The sequence below is a fragment of the Centroberyx gerrardi genome, chromosome 6 (genome assembly GCF_048128805.1).
Source record: "Centroberyx gerrardi isolate f3 chromosome 6, fCenGer3.hap1.cur.20231027, whole genome shotgun sequence".
NCBI lineage: Eukaryota > Metazoa > Chordata > Actinopteri > Beryciformes > Berycidae > Centroberyx > Centroberyx gerrardi.
Genome location: NC_136002.1, coordinates 21,755,030 through 21,772,028, shown reverse-complemented (window position 1 = coordinate 21,772,028; position 16,999 = coordinate 21,755,030). Strand labels below are relative to the sequence as shown.

The 16,999-nt window shown below is 43.2% G+C and overlaps 1 protein-coding gene across 1 annotated transcript; it reads right to left on the bottom strand.

Annotated features, from left to right (window-relative positions):
* Positions 1-6,834: 6,834 nt before the first annotated feature.
* On the bottom strand, positions 6,835-12,592 carry LOC139930604 (extracellular calcium-sensing receptor-like). Its single transcript, XM_078284046.1, has 9 exons — positions 12,408-12,592; positions 11,868-12,162; positions 11,601-11,687; positions 11,038-11,307; positions 10,320-10,526; positions 9,956-10,231; positions 9,225-9,452; positions 8,995-9,118; positions 6,835-7,748 (listed from the first exon to the last, which is right to left on the bottom strand). The coding sequence occupies exons 1-9, from the start codon at positions 12,515-12,517 to the stop codon at positions 6,835-6,837; spliced, it is 2,511 nt and encodes an 836-aa protein (XP_078140172.1). The 5' UTR covers positions 12,518-12,592.
* Positions 12,593-16,999: the final 4,407 nt, after the last annotated feature.

Here is a 16,999-nt window from a genome sequence, read left to right as displayed (position 1 = left end):
ATTAAAACGGCCATGACAAGCCGTCTGTCTGAGGCAAAGACGCAAAACCTAATGACAATCGCCTCTGCAGCAATCTCCCTTGATGCGTTTGATTACGCTCAAGCGAGCACCCAGTTTAAGTCCATGCGGACCAGGAGGAAGGTTTGAGTTCAGGCTAGGCTACAGCAGGTCAAATGAGTTCAATTTAATTTCTCGTAAATGGTTTGTTCATATTTTAATTGGTCATATTTTAATTTTAATTGTCTAATTCTGTAAAATTGCATAGTTCATATTTGCCTGTTTAGGATGGTCGGTGTCTCCGTTTGTTCATCTTTTCTCTTTTACTAGTGCAGTGCCCGTTTGCGCTGCTGCTGCACAGAGCGCTGTTCGCTTGTTTATTCAAAGTTTATTAATATTGAACGTGTCGCGTGTCCAAATTACATTAAATCCGACACTGCACGTCCTTGGGTCCCCAGCAATACACCCTCCAAGTGTGAAGTAGATTGGACGAACGGTTCTCGAGATATGCAAAGGACAGACAGACAGATAGACAGACAGACAGACAGACAGACAGACAGAGATTCCTTGCTTTATAGTAGCCTATGATAAATGCATAATCTAAGTTTGTTCTTCTGTATATTAAATGTTATTGTGATCGATTGTTTTTGAAAATTCTTAGTCTCATTATCATTAAAAAAATGAAAATTAAAATGACGGGTAATAATAGATTATGACGGAATTTTTACGACCCTGTCCGTCAAAATGACGGACAACGAGAAAGTCTAACGCAACCACTGGTGAGAACGCCATCTTCTGATTCTAATGCCGTTTTTGCCACTGAGCAAACAGCGCCGGCATCAGAAAACAGCTATGCGAGTGTGGAGGTGGGACATCAGATGCCGGCAGGCCATTCATTGGCTGCCGGGCCTCTCCAGCCCTTTCGCCTCTGGCCCCCCATGGGCTGTTCTGCCCTTACTGGGCAGCTCGGTGGCGGTGAGGGCCGAGACTGCATACAGAGAATTTCTCTACTCCACTGACAGCGTGCCCCCTGACAGAATTTTATAAGGAATGGCGAACCCAGTGTGTGTTAACAGAATGGATGGACAGAACGTTACGACTGGGTTATTCACTCCAGTTTCAGTGAGTTCTGCCCCCCAGCAGTGAGAGAGTCGATCATAACTTCTCAGGAAGGCATAAGCACCCTCTCCAAGGAGATACAGGAACTACTCCAGAAGGGAGCAATTTCTGTGGTTCCCCAGGAATACAGGCAGAGAGGTCTCTGTTCCGGTTACTTCCTGGTCCCCAAAAAAAGATATATGAGATATGAGACCTATTCTAGATCTCCGCCCGCTCAACACATGCATCACTCAGAGACCATTTTGCATGCTTACTGTGAAAAAGATGCTGGAATAGGTACAGCTGGGCGATTGGTTCACCACAGTGGATTTGAAAGATGCTTACTTTCATGTCCCAGTGGTGCCGAGACACAGGAAATTCCTGTTTTGCCTTTCAGGGGGTAGCTTACGAGTACAACAGACTACCATTCGGCTACTCCCTGGCTCCCCACACTTTTTCGAAGTGTGTGGACATGGCACTCGAACCCCTGCGCCGTCAGGGAATATGGGTCTTCTTATATCTAGACGACCTGATTCTCATGGCCCGTTCGAAAGAAAGGGCTATTTTCCACACAGTGCAATTGGTACAGCACTTAACCAGGCTAGGTTTTGCCATCAATTGGGAAAAGAGCGCACCCATACGATGTCAACAGGCAGTGTATTTGGGAGTGCAGCTGGACTCCGCCACACTACGGGCGTGTCTGTCAGAACCCAGACAGACGGTTGTGTTGGAGGCAGTTCGGCGGGCGAGACAGGGCGGAACGGTGATGGCTTTGACCGTCATGCGTCTCCTGGGTCTCATGGCGGCGGCTCACCCTGTGGTTCCACTGGGGCTGCTCCATATGAGGCGCCTTCAGAGATGGTTTGCCAGGTTGCGTTTGGATCCACAACATCACAAATGGCACATGGTGACCATTCCCCCGACAGCCAGGGAGACGCTCCCGAGACACCCCATTGGGGGTGGACACATTTGGACATGCGCCATGGCCAGGAAAGCTACTGTATGCTTTTCCTCCCCTCCGTCTCATTCCTCCCCTGCTGGCGAGAGTGAGAGTGGAGAGACTGTCGCTCATTCTGGTGGCCCCGGACCGCACGATGGCACCGTGGTACGCAGAAATGAGACAGCTGCTGGGGGCTTCGCCCTGGACAGTTCCCAAGTTTTAGGGGGCATTGTCTCAGGCGAATGGAGCGATAGCCTGGGACAGCCTCTCAGGGTTTGGTTCCTGAGAGGGACAGACTAATGCACGCTGGACTGACTGCGGATGTGGTGCAGACCATCCAGGGCGCGAGGGCTCAATCCACCATTGATAGCTACAAGGCTAAATGGTTGGGCTTTCAAAAATGGTGCGGGGAGCGGAACATCGATCCTTTGAACTGTACTGAATTGGATCTGTTCTCTTTCCTCCAGTGCCTGCTGGAAAGGGGGCTGGCGCACTCTACTATTAAAGTGTATGCGTCCACAATCTCTTTCTGCCATGAGGGGTTTGGAGAGAGGTTGGTTTTCGGCCACCCCCTCATGAAGCGTTTTTTGCAAGGGGCTAGGAGAAAACGCCCAGTGGTGCATTCCACTGCCCCCCAGTGGGAGCTCCTTTGGTCTTGGAGGCTCTTTCTAAGGAGCCTTTTGAACCGCTTAGGCAGACTTCTCTTAAGCTGTTGTCGGTCAAGACAGGTCTGCTGCTTGCTTTGACCTCAGCTAAAAGAGTGAAGAACATCAATAGTTCTTTTTGGTCTAGGACGATTCAGCTGGAGGCTTTCTATCCTCCTCATGATAAGGAGAGGAGAGACTGCACCGTTTATGCCCCATGCGTGGAACGCACATCCACGGTGAGGTGCACATAGCAGCTTTTTGTGTTGCAGCACTTAGTGAGTCCTTGATGGCCCTCGTAAATGCTGTTGAGGATTTCTCACATTAAACAGACTGGGACCACGATGAGTCCGTGTAGCAGTAGTCCATTGGAATCACTTGCTGGCTATAATAGGCTCTGTTGTTCACTGGTAGTCTTTATGTGCTTAGTCCATCAATGGCTTGTGTATTTCAGTGCACCCTGTAGTTCCTCATCCCGTTTTGTAGCTTGTGCTATCTGTAGCAGCTTCTGAGGCAACACTGGTGTCCAGATCTGATTACTCTCAATGGGCTGAGGGGTGTCTGGATAGCATGTCTGCAATGAGGAGCATTTTACCTGGGATGTACATGGCCACAGGGTTGAAAAGCATTTCTTAGGGACTGGTGCCATTGGTGTGCACCATAGTAACACTGGTATAGGCACTCTCCTTGCCATGCTGACACTGTATGACTCTTTTAAGTGACTCTCCTAAGAACCTACACCCACTTTTCCTAACAGAAAAATTAAATTAATAACTGATCAAAGGGACCCTTAACATATTTTTAGATTTTTTTATATTTCATATTTCTTTCCAATATTTTACACTTTCCAGGGTTTTATTTTATGTCTTGAGGTCCATTAAAAGTTGTTTGTGTGGTGTCTTGTACCAAAAACACTCTCCATTTTTACGCATTCATTTTCCAGCATCTCTCCGAGCCCTACCAAGAACAGGCTGTTTTTGTTGCTGTGGCTTTAAGGCTCATTAATATTAACAACCCTCTGTTCTGATTGGCTAACCATTTCAAGAGTGAAACGTGAGACACCACAGCCCCGGCAGCTAGGGAAAACTCTCTGGTAAATAAACAATGGGAACTGCTTTGCTTTGAAAGAAACACTTTATTAGCCTATTATTTCTAGTGTTGGAGGACAAATGATAATGAGCATACCTTTGCTACAGTTACAGAAGTCGAAACGGCTCGTTTAGAGGCACGGTTTTCTAATATGGATTGTGTGGATTTAGTTGCCGACCGTGCATTTTGATACTTTCACAATGTTTAGATAGCACATCCAACTCCTTTATAATCAAAGAGGCAAGGGAAATCCACAATTTTCCACAATATGGAACCTTTAATTTTAACCCCCCAAACCTAAGATACGCAAATGCGTCACATTGGGCTTTAATGACATAAAAACACGATGGATTTTTGTACTAAAAACTCAAGAATGAATGCTGTGCAAACTGTGCTTTATTGGGAAGCTAATAATGCTTAATAAATTACATTTCATAAATTCACATTTTTGACGATAACACATTAATTCAAATTACATGTAAATTGTAAAAAAATGTGTTTTCCTTACTGTCAAACTTGAAGTTGACTCAACTTGACAAAATATCTCTTGAATAAGCCTATTTATCTTATCTGATTTAAAAAACAGATTTAAATACTTTTAATTTCAATCTAATAAATTATAACAATGTTATATTAGAAATAGTTACATTCACAATATCCAATGTACATTTTAAAAAACTGCATGTAGAAAAGTTTAAAAACAAATAATCATTTTTGTTAACAAATACACAAGTTGTTTTTAACAAATTACATGAAAGCAATTACAAATTTATGAGAAATAGTTAATTTTATCTAAACATTTATCAGTGCTATTCTTTTTTATGTGCATTTTTTTTCCTCAGTGCTTGAATGGACATGCTCATGTTTCTGTCTATGCAATTACGGCATGTGGTAACTGTTTGAAGCATTTACGATCAGGTGTGATACAAAGCCGCATATCACACTTCTCACAGGCCATTTATGGATTTTTACAGTATTTGCATTACCCCCTTGTTTCAGTTGAGTTGTACTCTTTCACAATCTGTGGCCTGTCAACTTCAATGTAGGCTGCATCTACCTTGCTTCAATGTTGTGCCTTGTCTTGGGACTCAACTGCACAAAGAGATGATCATTGTGACAGGCTTGTTGTCAAACAACTTCACAATGGTGATCACCCCACCTTTGGTTCTGTCTGCCTGTGTTTCTCCTGTAAACTTTATTTTATTTCCCCTGACAGAATTTTATTTCATCCACTTGTTTATCACCTGACTGCTCTGTATTTTGATTTGCTCGTGATTCCCGGCCTAGAATTACATTTTCCTGTAGTTGTAGTTTCTCTGACATTGTTTTTTTCTCTCAGACCAATAACTATGCTGTCACAAATGTGTTTATCTTTTGTAGGTCCGACGTCATAGTGTTATAATGATTCGGTAGACACACCGTCTTTTTTATTTCTCTGGTGAAAGTAGAGATCATAAATCATGTTCCTCCATTGTTGAACTTGTCTTGAACACAACTTCCAAATTTTCAGTAATTTTCATCCTCAAAATTTCTTCTCTCTTCCCTCCATGGGGAGGAGGTTGAAATTAATCCAACTGAATTGTTCTTGACCTAAAATAACTTTGGTTAGGGTTAGTTGTGTTGTTCTTAGGTGTGATGGACGGATTCTGAGTGTGGCACCACTTAGGTCACCGCGTATCAGCACACTGCTGGGGTGAACTGAAAGAGCACACTCACCCTCTTAGTTGAAGTCAAAGCAAGCAGTAGTGCTGTCTTAATTTGATAACAACTTAATAGAGGCTTGCCTAATGGGCTCAAAAGGCTCCTTCGAAGGAGCCTCAACGACCAAAGGCAGCTTCCAATGCAGGGTAGAGGAACGTACCACTGGCCATTGTCTCCTAGCCTCCTGCAGGAAAGGGTTCAGGAGAGGGTGGCAAGTGGAGATGGCTGATACATACATTTTTATAGTAGAATGCGCCAGGTCTCTGTACAGCAGCTGAGTCATTTCTGCGTACCACAGTGCCGTTATGTGGTCTGGGACCACCAGATTGACAGTATCTCCTGTCTCACTCTTACCAGCAGTGGGGGGATGAGATGGGGAGATGGAGGAAAAGTACATTAGCTTTTCTGGCCATGGCGCATGTGCAAACACATCCACCCCTAGCTCTGGGTTGTTTCAAGGCACCAAAGAGAACCACAGCTGACAGTGAGTTTTCTGCCTCCTGTTGAACAGATCCACTTACGTTCTCCCGAACCGGGTCCATATCAGACACACAATATCAGAGTGCAACCTCTACTCATTCGCCCTTCAACAGGAGGTCCGCCCCATGTTCTCCAGACCTGGAATGCGCAGTGCATTGAGAGAGCGGAGGTTCACCGTGGCCGTCTACCACCAGTTCTCTGCAGACAACAAAGGTGTGGATGGAACTATGCCCTGTTTGTTGATGTTGGCTACTGTGCTCCTGTTGACGGTCCTTATCAAAACATCCTTCCCAAGTGTTGAAGGACCAGCCGAACTGCTCAATAACTCATTGGCCGTTATTATGACTCACTTGAAATTTTGCACACGTCATCATTCCACAAATGCCCAACTAATCTGACAGGATGTACCATGCAGAATTCAATGGCATTTGGCCGATAGGGTTAGCGCTATTTGCTTAGACCCCATTAAGTAGGCCTACTGCTTGCAACGATACTTCGTTTTTATTATTTTTGTTCTATTCCTTCTGTAAAGTACTTTGTATTATTATTATTAATGAACTATGGGTGGCTATGAAACTCCTGGAAACTAAGGAATGAATTGAAAGCAATAAGCAATGATCGGGGGAGACTAAATATTTCACAAACTTTTTTGTTATAATGCTCTAGTAGTAATCTAGTTTCAACTGGTGCAGATTTTATTCTTCCATCAAATGGGAAGTTTTAAAGTTACAATAGCCTTGTTTTGTTGCATTTTATTTTAGTTTTGCATAGTATAAAAAAGTGTGATTGTATGCAATTGTATGTTGTGTGTGGGTCATTCATGAGCAGATCACTGCTGAGTGAAGGAAAGAGAGAACGATTTATTGATACATTGAAGTGCTGCTTTTATGTCTTTGTGGTGCCTCGACCCATGATAGCTTTCTTTGTGTTTCTCTCAGGTCTCAGCAGGATTATATAACACTTTGGTCCAAACAGTGCCACCAAGAGGCCAAAACTGGAGGCCAGGATGGCAAATACCTCCACCGCATCTGCATATTTTCCTGGGGAGTTGACATAAGCAGGGATAAAGGCCACCCACACGGCACAGAAGATCAGCATGCTGAAAGTGATGAGCTTGGCCTCATTGAAATTGTCTGGAAGATTCCTTGCCAGAAATGCTAGGAGGAAGCTGAGGATAGCCAGTAAGCCGATATAGCCTAGTAACACTGCAAAACCAACTGTGGACCCTACTACGCACTCATAGACTATCTTGTCATTGTAGTATTGTGTGTTTTTATGAGGAGCTGGTGAGGAAGAGACAAGCCACGCTGTACAGATTGCTCCCTGGATGGAAGTTAGAACCAGAACTGTCCCTCTCTGCTGTACAGCACCAAACCACTTCAGATTGGCTCCACCCCCAGGCTTGGAGGCCTTGAACACAGCCAGCACCACCATGGTTTTCACCAGGATGCATGAGACACAAAGCACAAAGCTGATCCCAAATGCTGCGTGCCTCAGCTGGCATGTCCATAGCCTGGGATGGCCAATGAACAGCAGTGAGCACAAGAAGCATAGTTTGAGTGACAGCAAGAGCAGGAAGCTGAGTTCTGAGTTGTTGGCTCGTACCATGGGTGTGATGCGATGATAGGTGAAGATTCCCAGGACAATGGTGCAGATAAGTGTGCCTAGCAATGAGGCGGTTGTCAAGCAGATACCCAAGGGCTCATGGTAGGAGAGGAACTCTGTTCTCTTAGGGACACAGTGGTCACGCTGGTGGCTGGACCAGAAGTCCTCTGGACAACTGGTGCACTCCATGGAGCCTAACAAAAAGAGCAGGTGTTGACATATACAGTATATGTATTAGGGATGCACATTTTCCAAAAGAATCTTGATCGATTTGCACTGTTAGTTAACGATCAAATATCGATGTTTGTTAGCCCCCCGCCCCCCCCCAAAAAAAAAAAAAAACAAATACAAAAAACACATGTGCCACTACACACACTTCAAATCGAAGCATTATTCAGACAAACAACGTAAGTCACACTGACAGGCATATTGAAGCTGAATGGAGGCTATAATCATAAAGAACAACATAAGAATATTATTATCTTTGATTCTCGTCTGCCTGAGGCAGTGAGATCTGACGTGAATATCGGATCAAGAGTAGAATCAGGAAGGACAGGGGAAAAGTAAATTAAAGAAAAACATAAGGGTTCACTCACAATGTGCATCTAAAAGTGGGAGTATTTGTTGTGTTCTTCTATCTTTCTATTTTACTTGATTTGATTCTTTTAATGCAATGCATCTTGCTTGTTCTTTTATATGAATTTTATCTTTTTATCTGTCTTTTATCTGCCTTTTATTGATGTAAAGCACTTTGAGCTGCATGTTGTGTATGAAAGGTGCTATACAAATAAAGGTTATTATTATTATTATTATTATTATTATTATTATTATAGTATTAGTCTATGTAGGCGATGCAGTTATGGCTCGTAAAATCCTGCTGCATTTTCATCTGGCATTCTTGTATTCCAATATTAATCCGACTGAAATAACATTTCCAAACTCCAAAGGAAATTAAAAAAAACTACTGTTGATCAAATCATCTGGGGTTAACTGTTTTAGGCCTGTTGCCTAAACATTTTCATGTATACAGATCAGCATGTCCAAACGCTCCAGAGTAACGCACCACATACACATCTGTCCACCGTCAGCCCAGCGGCAGAGAAGACGTGCTCTGACGGGACAGAGGTCCCGGGGTGCAGAGGTACCGCTGCATTAGTGCTGTCAGCCTGAGAATCCTACTTGGTTGGCTTTCCACCAGTCCAATTGATTCGTATCAAGTGGTGGAGACATTTCTTGCAAGTAGCTCTCCACTTTGGGTTAATGGTCATTTGCGCAGTTGGACTAACCGGCTGCGGTGATGCAATTCAGTCATTAACCGTTATGGTTAATCGACGTGATACATAATAAAAAATAAATCGATCATCGATTTATGTTGGACATCCCTAATATGTATATTATATCCATAAAGATAAAATACATTATTTTATATTGTACACCAACCAGTCTCATTGCTGATCTTTCCCTCAGAACAGGGGATGCAATCGAAACAGCACACAGGTTCCCGCTTCCTTCTGGCCATGCGGGTACCTGGGGGGCAGCTGTTACTGCACACTGACCGGGGCGGCTACAGGGAGAGTAAGAATTATCACCGTCATTCCACACTATTTGACACTATCATGATGGGTTCTCCATAGGCCAACAAAATAGGTAGCTGAATGAGCAGAAGTGACCTTTTTGGATTCAAAATTCCAGAAGATTCTGTCTTCATCAAGTATGAGCTTTTCACCTGTGGAGGCTAACTTCTTAACCACACCCACACTCTGAACCTTTGTGCTCCCATCAGGGAGCCACAGCCAGTTCATTACATCATAGATTGGTAAGGCATCACCATTCTCATCAAATGACACTTGGTCACCAAATGCTGTGGTGAAGTTGACCTTTTCCAAGTAATAAACAAGCTAGAAATGGGTGAGAGAAAAGAGACAAACAGTGAGACAGAGAGACTGTATCCAAAAAATGTACTATGCACATGACTTGGGATACAAAACTGTGCTAACCTAGCTGCTTCAGTTATCATGCTATTCAAATTAACTACATACAAAACATGAACATTTCAAGTTTCTAATTTTGATCCAAACAATGTTGCACCTTGAGTGTAAGGCAGTTGTTATTTTCTCTGATTGGTTAACATTACCATAACTCACTGTCACACAGCACAATGGGAAATTCTCTCATTCTCCTACTTCCTGGATAGTATTTTCCTTATTCCTACTCACTCAAACAGAAAAAATCCCGAGGTTAATAGATGGGCATTTTCAGGATGCTGGTGTCATAGTTAAATAATGTGTTGTTTTTTTATTCAGCTAATTGTCTGTAGTTAAAAACTCCATTCGGTAGATATCTCATGGTGTAGCACAGGATTTAGAAACATAAACAAGTGGAGTGTAAATTGATATCTCACCTGCCATGGCTCCAGTCTCTGCAAAGTGGCACAGCTGTGTCTGCTGAAAGGCCCTCTGCCTGGCACACACTGCAGCATGTCATCAAGGGCATACGCCAGGGCATACACAGCCTTGTACACATTGTATTCTGGCCTGAGGTCTGACATATCCAAAATACTAATCTCCACACTCCCTAGATCTTCCTGTCCAGTGCACAGTGCTCCTCCAGCATTCACCCACCCTGCTGGAGGTGGTGCAAATCTACACTGAAATGTGTATTCCCAAAAATTGCTCACCTGAAGAAAGAAAATTCTTTCATAATATTATATTATTAATTATATCGAAATGTTGGTCAGATGATGAAGTGAAATAAAAGATAATCACCATGCTATTTCCATAGCTGTTGTTAGGGTCATTGTCAGGTCGTATTCTTAACAGGAAGTCCCTGAGCCCTGGTATCTCTCCTCGACGGATGGCAATGCCCAGCGTGCCTCCCAGGTACGGCATGAAGCGGGGGGTCTGGAGCACAGTAGCTGCTGTCCAGGCTTCACTGGCCATCCACTGCAGACCTGTCACATTCTGCTTTATCACCTGTGGATTGTTTTGTGCCAAATATATGAGTCCTGACTTCAGTGGCACTAATGTAATATCTACTCTACTGAATTCTATACATTTGCTGTGTAGTTTTCAGCTTAAGTCATATAAACACAGGTATAATCCAATGTTTTACAAATTATTAAGAGGAAGGTGATGTATGTCAGTTCAAAGTGGAGTCTGCATATTTTATCAAATCTATGTTCAATAACAGTGGAGTCACAGCAATGGAATTCATTCTGTTAATGGCATTTTTTCTCACTTCTATAACCTCATCAACTTAACCTCATCAACTTAATTTAATTATTACTATAATTTAATTATTGACTTCCTTGTTGTGAAGAGGGCTATTTAAACCAAAGACAAATCCTTGATTTTTCCTTTTTTTTGTCTGATGTCATTGGAACCTAATTGATGCCATCTTTCAGTTTGAGGACCAAAATATAATGTCTTAATACACCTTCTTTGAAATTATGGATCCTAAATTGAGATGTATTTTAACCCCAACCTCTTCCATGAGGTGAATCATGTGGGTCTCATGTGCAAACACAATGACCACCCGAGCTGTGGATTTCCTCATCACATTGACAATCCTCCTTAGTTCAGTTGGGTCATTGCCCCAGGGCAAAACCTCTGAGTAGGCCAGACAACCCCCACCAGATTGAGCCAGGTCTGTTTGGAAGGATCGGGCAGCGTGGAGTCCATAGTCATCATCACTGACCAGCAGGCCCGCCCAAGTCCAGCTGAACCGCTTTAGAATCTGGAGCATAGCACGCACCTAAATTAGATAGAGAGTGGAAGTATTAGAGCTCAGGCTAGAATATTCTTTCAGTGGAAAATCTCCTACACAAGTCTCACAATGGACCCCCGTCTAATCACTCTCTCTCAGCTATGTCATCTGAGACCATATAGCTCCATTCATGACGCACACAAAGCACATGGCTTTTCATACACAAAAGTAAATCAGCTTCATTCAGTGGAGGGACTTCTTTACAAGGTGGCAACTCCCTGTGGAATGTATAACTGCTGTCAACATATTCTTAAGTTTTTGTTTTGGTAATCAAGGTTCACCTGGAAGGCATCACTTGGGATTGTTCGGAAGAAGGATGGGAATCGTTGCCGGTCACTCAGGCAGGAGCATGTGGCAAAGTAACTCACCTGTAAGAGACAGGGTATGCACACAAAGTATGCATATCCTGCGTGTCAGTAGACCCATTCATACTATTTTAACATATTTCATGTTTTTTTTTTATATGAAATTGAATCAAAATAGAGCAAAGATAGATCAAAAATGTTGTTTGATGGTAAATAGATAGAGATAGAAGATAGGAAACTTACCATGGGCACCTTGTATAAACCTAGAACATTTGAGATGGCAATAGAAAATGTTGAGTAGGAATCACCCACAATCCCCAGGACTGGAGGGGACCCTGAACAATTCTTGTCCAATAGAAACTGCTCCTCTCGACCACTGGCCAATGATAATGCAGCACGGAATCCAACTCCAAGTGTGCCACAGTTATCATAGAGACTGTATCCCAGAGTCACATTAGGTAGCAGGTTGGAGTTCCTGTTGATCTCATCAATAGCAAAAGCCATGGTCTGAGCATGCCTGAACCCTAGAATGTCAAAACTAATACAAAAATGTCACTATTAATTACTGAAAAATAACATTCACTGTGGGAACTATGTAGAAATCTACAAAAACAGCTGGCCATCTGTTGCTAACAAGCTAGCTAACCAATTAGATCAATAAATCACACAAAAAAATCCCAACCCAATAATTTTTTGGTAATTTCTGAACACCTTGCATACGCTGGACAAACCAGACTGTTCTGCACCATTCTTTGCTCTCCGCTGTATCTGTGTGAGACTCACCCTTGGCATCTGGGCTGCTGTGGCTCTGAGGTGAAAGACAGCTCAGGGAAGACAGAAGTGTAGTGGACCTCAAACAGCCCACCCAGAACCACATCCCCAGCCTTGTGCATCCCATGCAGAAGAAAATGTCCGTGTAACTGACAGGAGGAAGAAAGGGAGGAAGACACAGGGGAGAAAAAGGAGGACAAGGAGAACAATATCAAGATCAGGTACACACACAAGAACAGGCATGTGTCAAGAAATGTCCCCATGACTGCCCTCCTCTGTTTACCCGTTTCTAATCTTTATGCACAGTCACTTCATTTTATAGACAGTGCTATGTCATCCCCTTTGCTGACGTCATTGTTTAATCTTCCACACCACCCAGTGTGGCAGGTGAAGAAGCATGGGCAGTGCCTAACATTAGGAAGCTATTCTTCAAATCAAAATGCATCCTTTGATCCAGAATGTCAAGATTGTTTGCACATCAGCTAATATTTCATCAAGGCCACATGAGTAACTATTTCACCAACTGCAGGTCATGGATTGTGTGATGCACTTCAGTAAATCACTCACAAAAGTCATATCATCATCACCAACACATTTGGCCTGGATGAATGAGATTTCATGTTAGATTTGAGTGTTCAGTTGCAAAGAATGCATACATCACAGACAGGTACATTTTTCTACTTCTGATAGATCCACTCTTTTTCTGGAGGACCAATTTTGGGAAGGTGCACAAAATGCTCTTCATGCAGCCTCACATGAACCCTGCAAACCCCTTACAACATGCACAACGCAGAGCTGTGAATCAGCCATAAGCATTTGAAGTTTCTAATCACATGTACACTGGCTTTACCGTAGGATGCCCAGCAGGTGGTAGCAGTATACTTAGCCATTTTTGGATGTTTATCAACATCTAATTTAAAGATGAGATGATGGTGACAACCCATAACAACAATGGGCTTTCATTTTCAAGCATTCTCACAACACCATTGTTTGAATGATCGAAGCTTATTTGTTATTGTTGTTATTGTTTGGTCTGGCACAGATATTTCTGAGTTATTGCAACCAGCCCTGAAATACAAGAACTGAATTGAATCATAATACTCTATTGTTCCTCTAAGGGAAATTATTTTTGCTGCCAACAAACTTGAAAAACATGTATTATTATTACTAATAAATATTAGTAAAATATTCCAGATTTAAGATTAATAATTCACGTTGAACTATGTCTTGCCCTCTGTCCTGCTGTTTTTGAGTCTGATTGGTCCATCCAGCTATGACTCTTATGATTTCTGAAATGAAGTCTCAGTTTTTATACAGTATATGCTAGTTATCCACTCCAACCCACACACAGTCTCCCTGGGGCCAATGGACTTCCCCCTGGTCGCCTCTTTGGGTCTTCTCATCCCAGTGTTCTCTGACGTTCCTCAAACTATGGAGAAACGGACAGAACTGAAGATGGAGGGAGGTATGGTGGAAGAGGGGATTGTGATGGAGAGACTGTCTGGTTTGGGGATAGAGGGAGTAAGTAGTGTTGGATCAAGGCCCACTGGACCTGGTTCAAGTCTACCTCCGTGTCTTCTTCTTCCTTTTACTCTCTTAAAAGTATCTGCAGCTCAGAAACCGTAACAACTTCTGAGATTGGTTTGAAATTTCACCGACTACAGAGGCAAAAAAAATTACACCAATTGGCCAGATAGTGGCACTATAGCAACCAGCTTTGTAGAAAAAAAAATTTTTTAGCCCCGCGACAGCAGGGTCGTGATATCGGTCACTCTGTTCACCACTTTTGGTGACATGGTCAAGTGTGTCACATGGAGTTAGATCGTTCTCGATTCTCAGCATCCCTGCTGAGAATGGAGCACAGGTCTCCAGATTGAGAGTCATGCAATCTAACTTCCACAGAATTCAATGTTGTTAGACTCTTGTTTCACTGGATTCCACATATTGGTGTTTGTTTTCCCACCATTTTGAATTTTGTCCAAAACACACTTTTCACTACTTCTCCTACTCCCATCTTCAACAAATTTGGCTCGCAGCATGTCTGGACTGCCAAGTACAAAAGTTATCAAATGGATTGTTGGTACTCCGTACCGTTTGGCCACAATTAGCCGCTGCCTGTCTTATTAAACCATAAGACACTTCACAAGCTACCTGCTCTAGCTTTCAGGGTAAGTGAATTTAGGCAAGTCATTGGGGTTATCACATGGGCACCTTCCTTCACTGATGTTTTGTTGAATTAGGCCCACGACACCTCAAGAAGGCTCAACAGTATACAGTATTCCAGTGTCCCAGAAACACCCCCCTCTTTGCCCAGTCTCAGCAGACCCAAGTCCACTACACTGTTGTCACTGTCACACTACTTTACAATGCACACTGCCATCAATATTCCTTTCTATTCCAGAACATAAAGTTACACACTACATCTGCACTAGGGGTGAAACGGTTCCCGAAAAAAATCTGAACCGTTCGGTTCATCACCCACGGTTCGGGTCGCGCATGTGTGCCACGGTTCATTCGGTTCTGTGTCTCCCTACTCCCCATGTGGGTCCATTCTCCCTGGAGAGTATCTGCCCAATCAGTTGTCAGAATTATATGTCAATCTATGATGACATCACAGCTGGAGCGAGTATAGAGCAAACTGTGGAATTTTAAGTTTCACTTTCAGGCTCTTGTCAGATTGGCTACAATGCTGCTGCTCTGTGAATCGCCAAATGACAGACATGACGTGATGCGCACATTGGCGCATTAGAGATTGATTTGCATCAATGTCTATACATTGACCTGATTCCGTGCCAATATTGTGGCGGTGTGTCGCAGAAGAGCCTGACGTCACTCTGCAATCACACTGGCAGCAGCAGGAGAGGAGGAGGAGAGCCGGTAGGACCAAAACAACTTTCTTGCCGCAGCTTTTAAGCGATCTGTCAGTGCGAGTTCAGACAGGCACGGAGCAATAACCAAAACCTTGGGGGTAGTGATGCGCGGATCAGGTTTTTTTCAACCCGCGACCGCCCAAGCCGACACATCAACATAGCCTATCCAAACCCGCCCGTTCGTTCTCAATATTATCTTCAATCGACCCAACCAGCCCCACCCGCGGACAAACCTGCGGGACCCGCGGGTTTCGGATTGACTCGCACAGCACTTGGGGGTGTTTATAGCGAAAGATTTGTAGCTCTATTCAGTAGTGGAAGATTTCAGTATATGATTTAAGAAACAAAGAGGAGTACTTACAGTACTTTTGAAAGACAGTCTGTTGATTTTGTTATACTGGATTTTAATTTTCTGTGAAAAAAGTTTTCATTCAGGCAAACTTAAGATTTATTAAATAAATACATTGTGTAAATTGGAATTTGCAATTGTATTTCCCCTCCTCAGTGAACCAGATATACAGTATATACCGAACCAAACCGAAACCGTGACCCCAAAACTGTGATATGAACCGAACCGTGAGTTTTCTGAACCGTTACACCCCTAATCTGCACCCCAGCATCTACCTAAGCTACTTTGTGCCCCAGTTAGCATGTTTCCTCCTCATCCACAACCACTCACTAGCTCCCATGGTCATTTTTAACATAGACTTTACTGCCTTAAACTCCATCCATGGATGCCTAATTCACCAAGGTTGGCTAACGTTGATGTGCCTACAAATCCTCTGCAACACAAGCACAATCTAGTTTTACAGCCTTGCTGCTCCACGTCAGCTGCTAAATCACAATACGTGAGCATTTTCTTTTCATAAGCTTTATCTACTGCATCCTCCCACGGCACTGTGAGCTCCACAAAAAACACAATCTGCTGTAACTCTGACACAACACCAAGGGCATGTTCAATTGCCCCACAACGTAGCAAACAGGAAGTTTAAAAGGAAACAGTAGTGCATTGAACATCCTGTTGCAAAGCGTTTGTTATTACGGGTTGTTATTGGCTGACACACTATTACACGTGACAGGCTTTTGTACGTAGCCAAAGAAAATGCAGAATTACCCTGAACAGGGTCAAATGTACCTCAAAATTTGTTTTTGCGTGGTAGCAAAAGGAAGCAAACTTTGAACGTGCCCCAAGTCTGGCCTTAAAATTACAAGCTGTTTCCCTAAATTCACTGCCTTTTGCCAATCTCTCCCCGCCCCTAGCTGTCCTACAACATGCCTGCCTAAAATGGCTTCCCTCCTGATCTTTTCTCCCTCACTGACAAACTTAATCTTCTCACTGTTTACTCTCAGTTGCTCCTTCTAGGCACCTAAGTACTTGTGTCAGGTGTATCTTCCCTTAGACAAACTTGTTTTACAATCTGACAGTATATGCCTAAGCATAGCTATGCCTGGACACAATGGACAGGCAGGATCTTCACCAATATATTGACTAAGATTTTGGAGAGAAGGTAACACATCATAAGTAGCACCTATGATGAATCTAATGCGGTTTGCCTCCATATTCATAGTTCTCTCCAGCTGAGTTTCTTCCTCTCTACACTCTCCCACTTCATCCACTGGCCCTGCTTTGCCTTGGTACAGCTTGCTGCCTCCTGTCAATGTATTTGATCTACAACCATTTTTCTCTTCCATGATGAAGTTGCCTTACTCCATAAAGGTTGCCCTATTCACAGG

What these genes read in the sequence shown, in the direction of transcription:
- LOC139930604 (XM_078284046.1), bottom strand. Translation starts at nt 12,517, where the DNA reads ATGCACAAGGCTGGGGATGTGGTTCTGGGTGGGCTGTTTGAGGTCCAC. An exon ending in TGATTCACCTCATGGAAGAG is followed by an intron (nt 10,527 to 11,037) that starts GTTGGGGTTAAA and finishes AACAATCCACAG; the next exon opens with GTGATAAAGCAGAATGTGAC. An exon ending in ACAGCTATGGAAATAGCATG is followed by an intron (nt 10,232 to 10,319) that starts GTGATTATCTTT and finishes TTCTTTCTTCAG; the next exon opens with GTGAGCAATTTTTGGGAATA.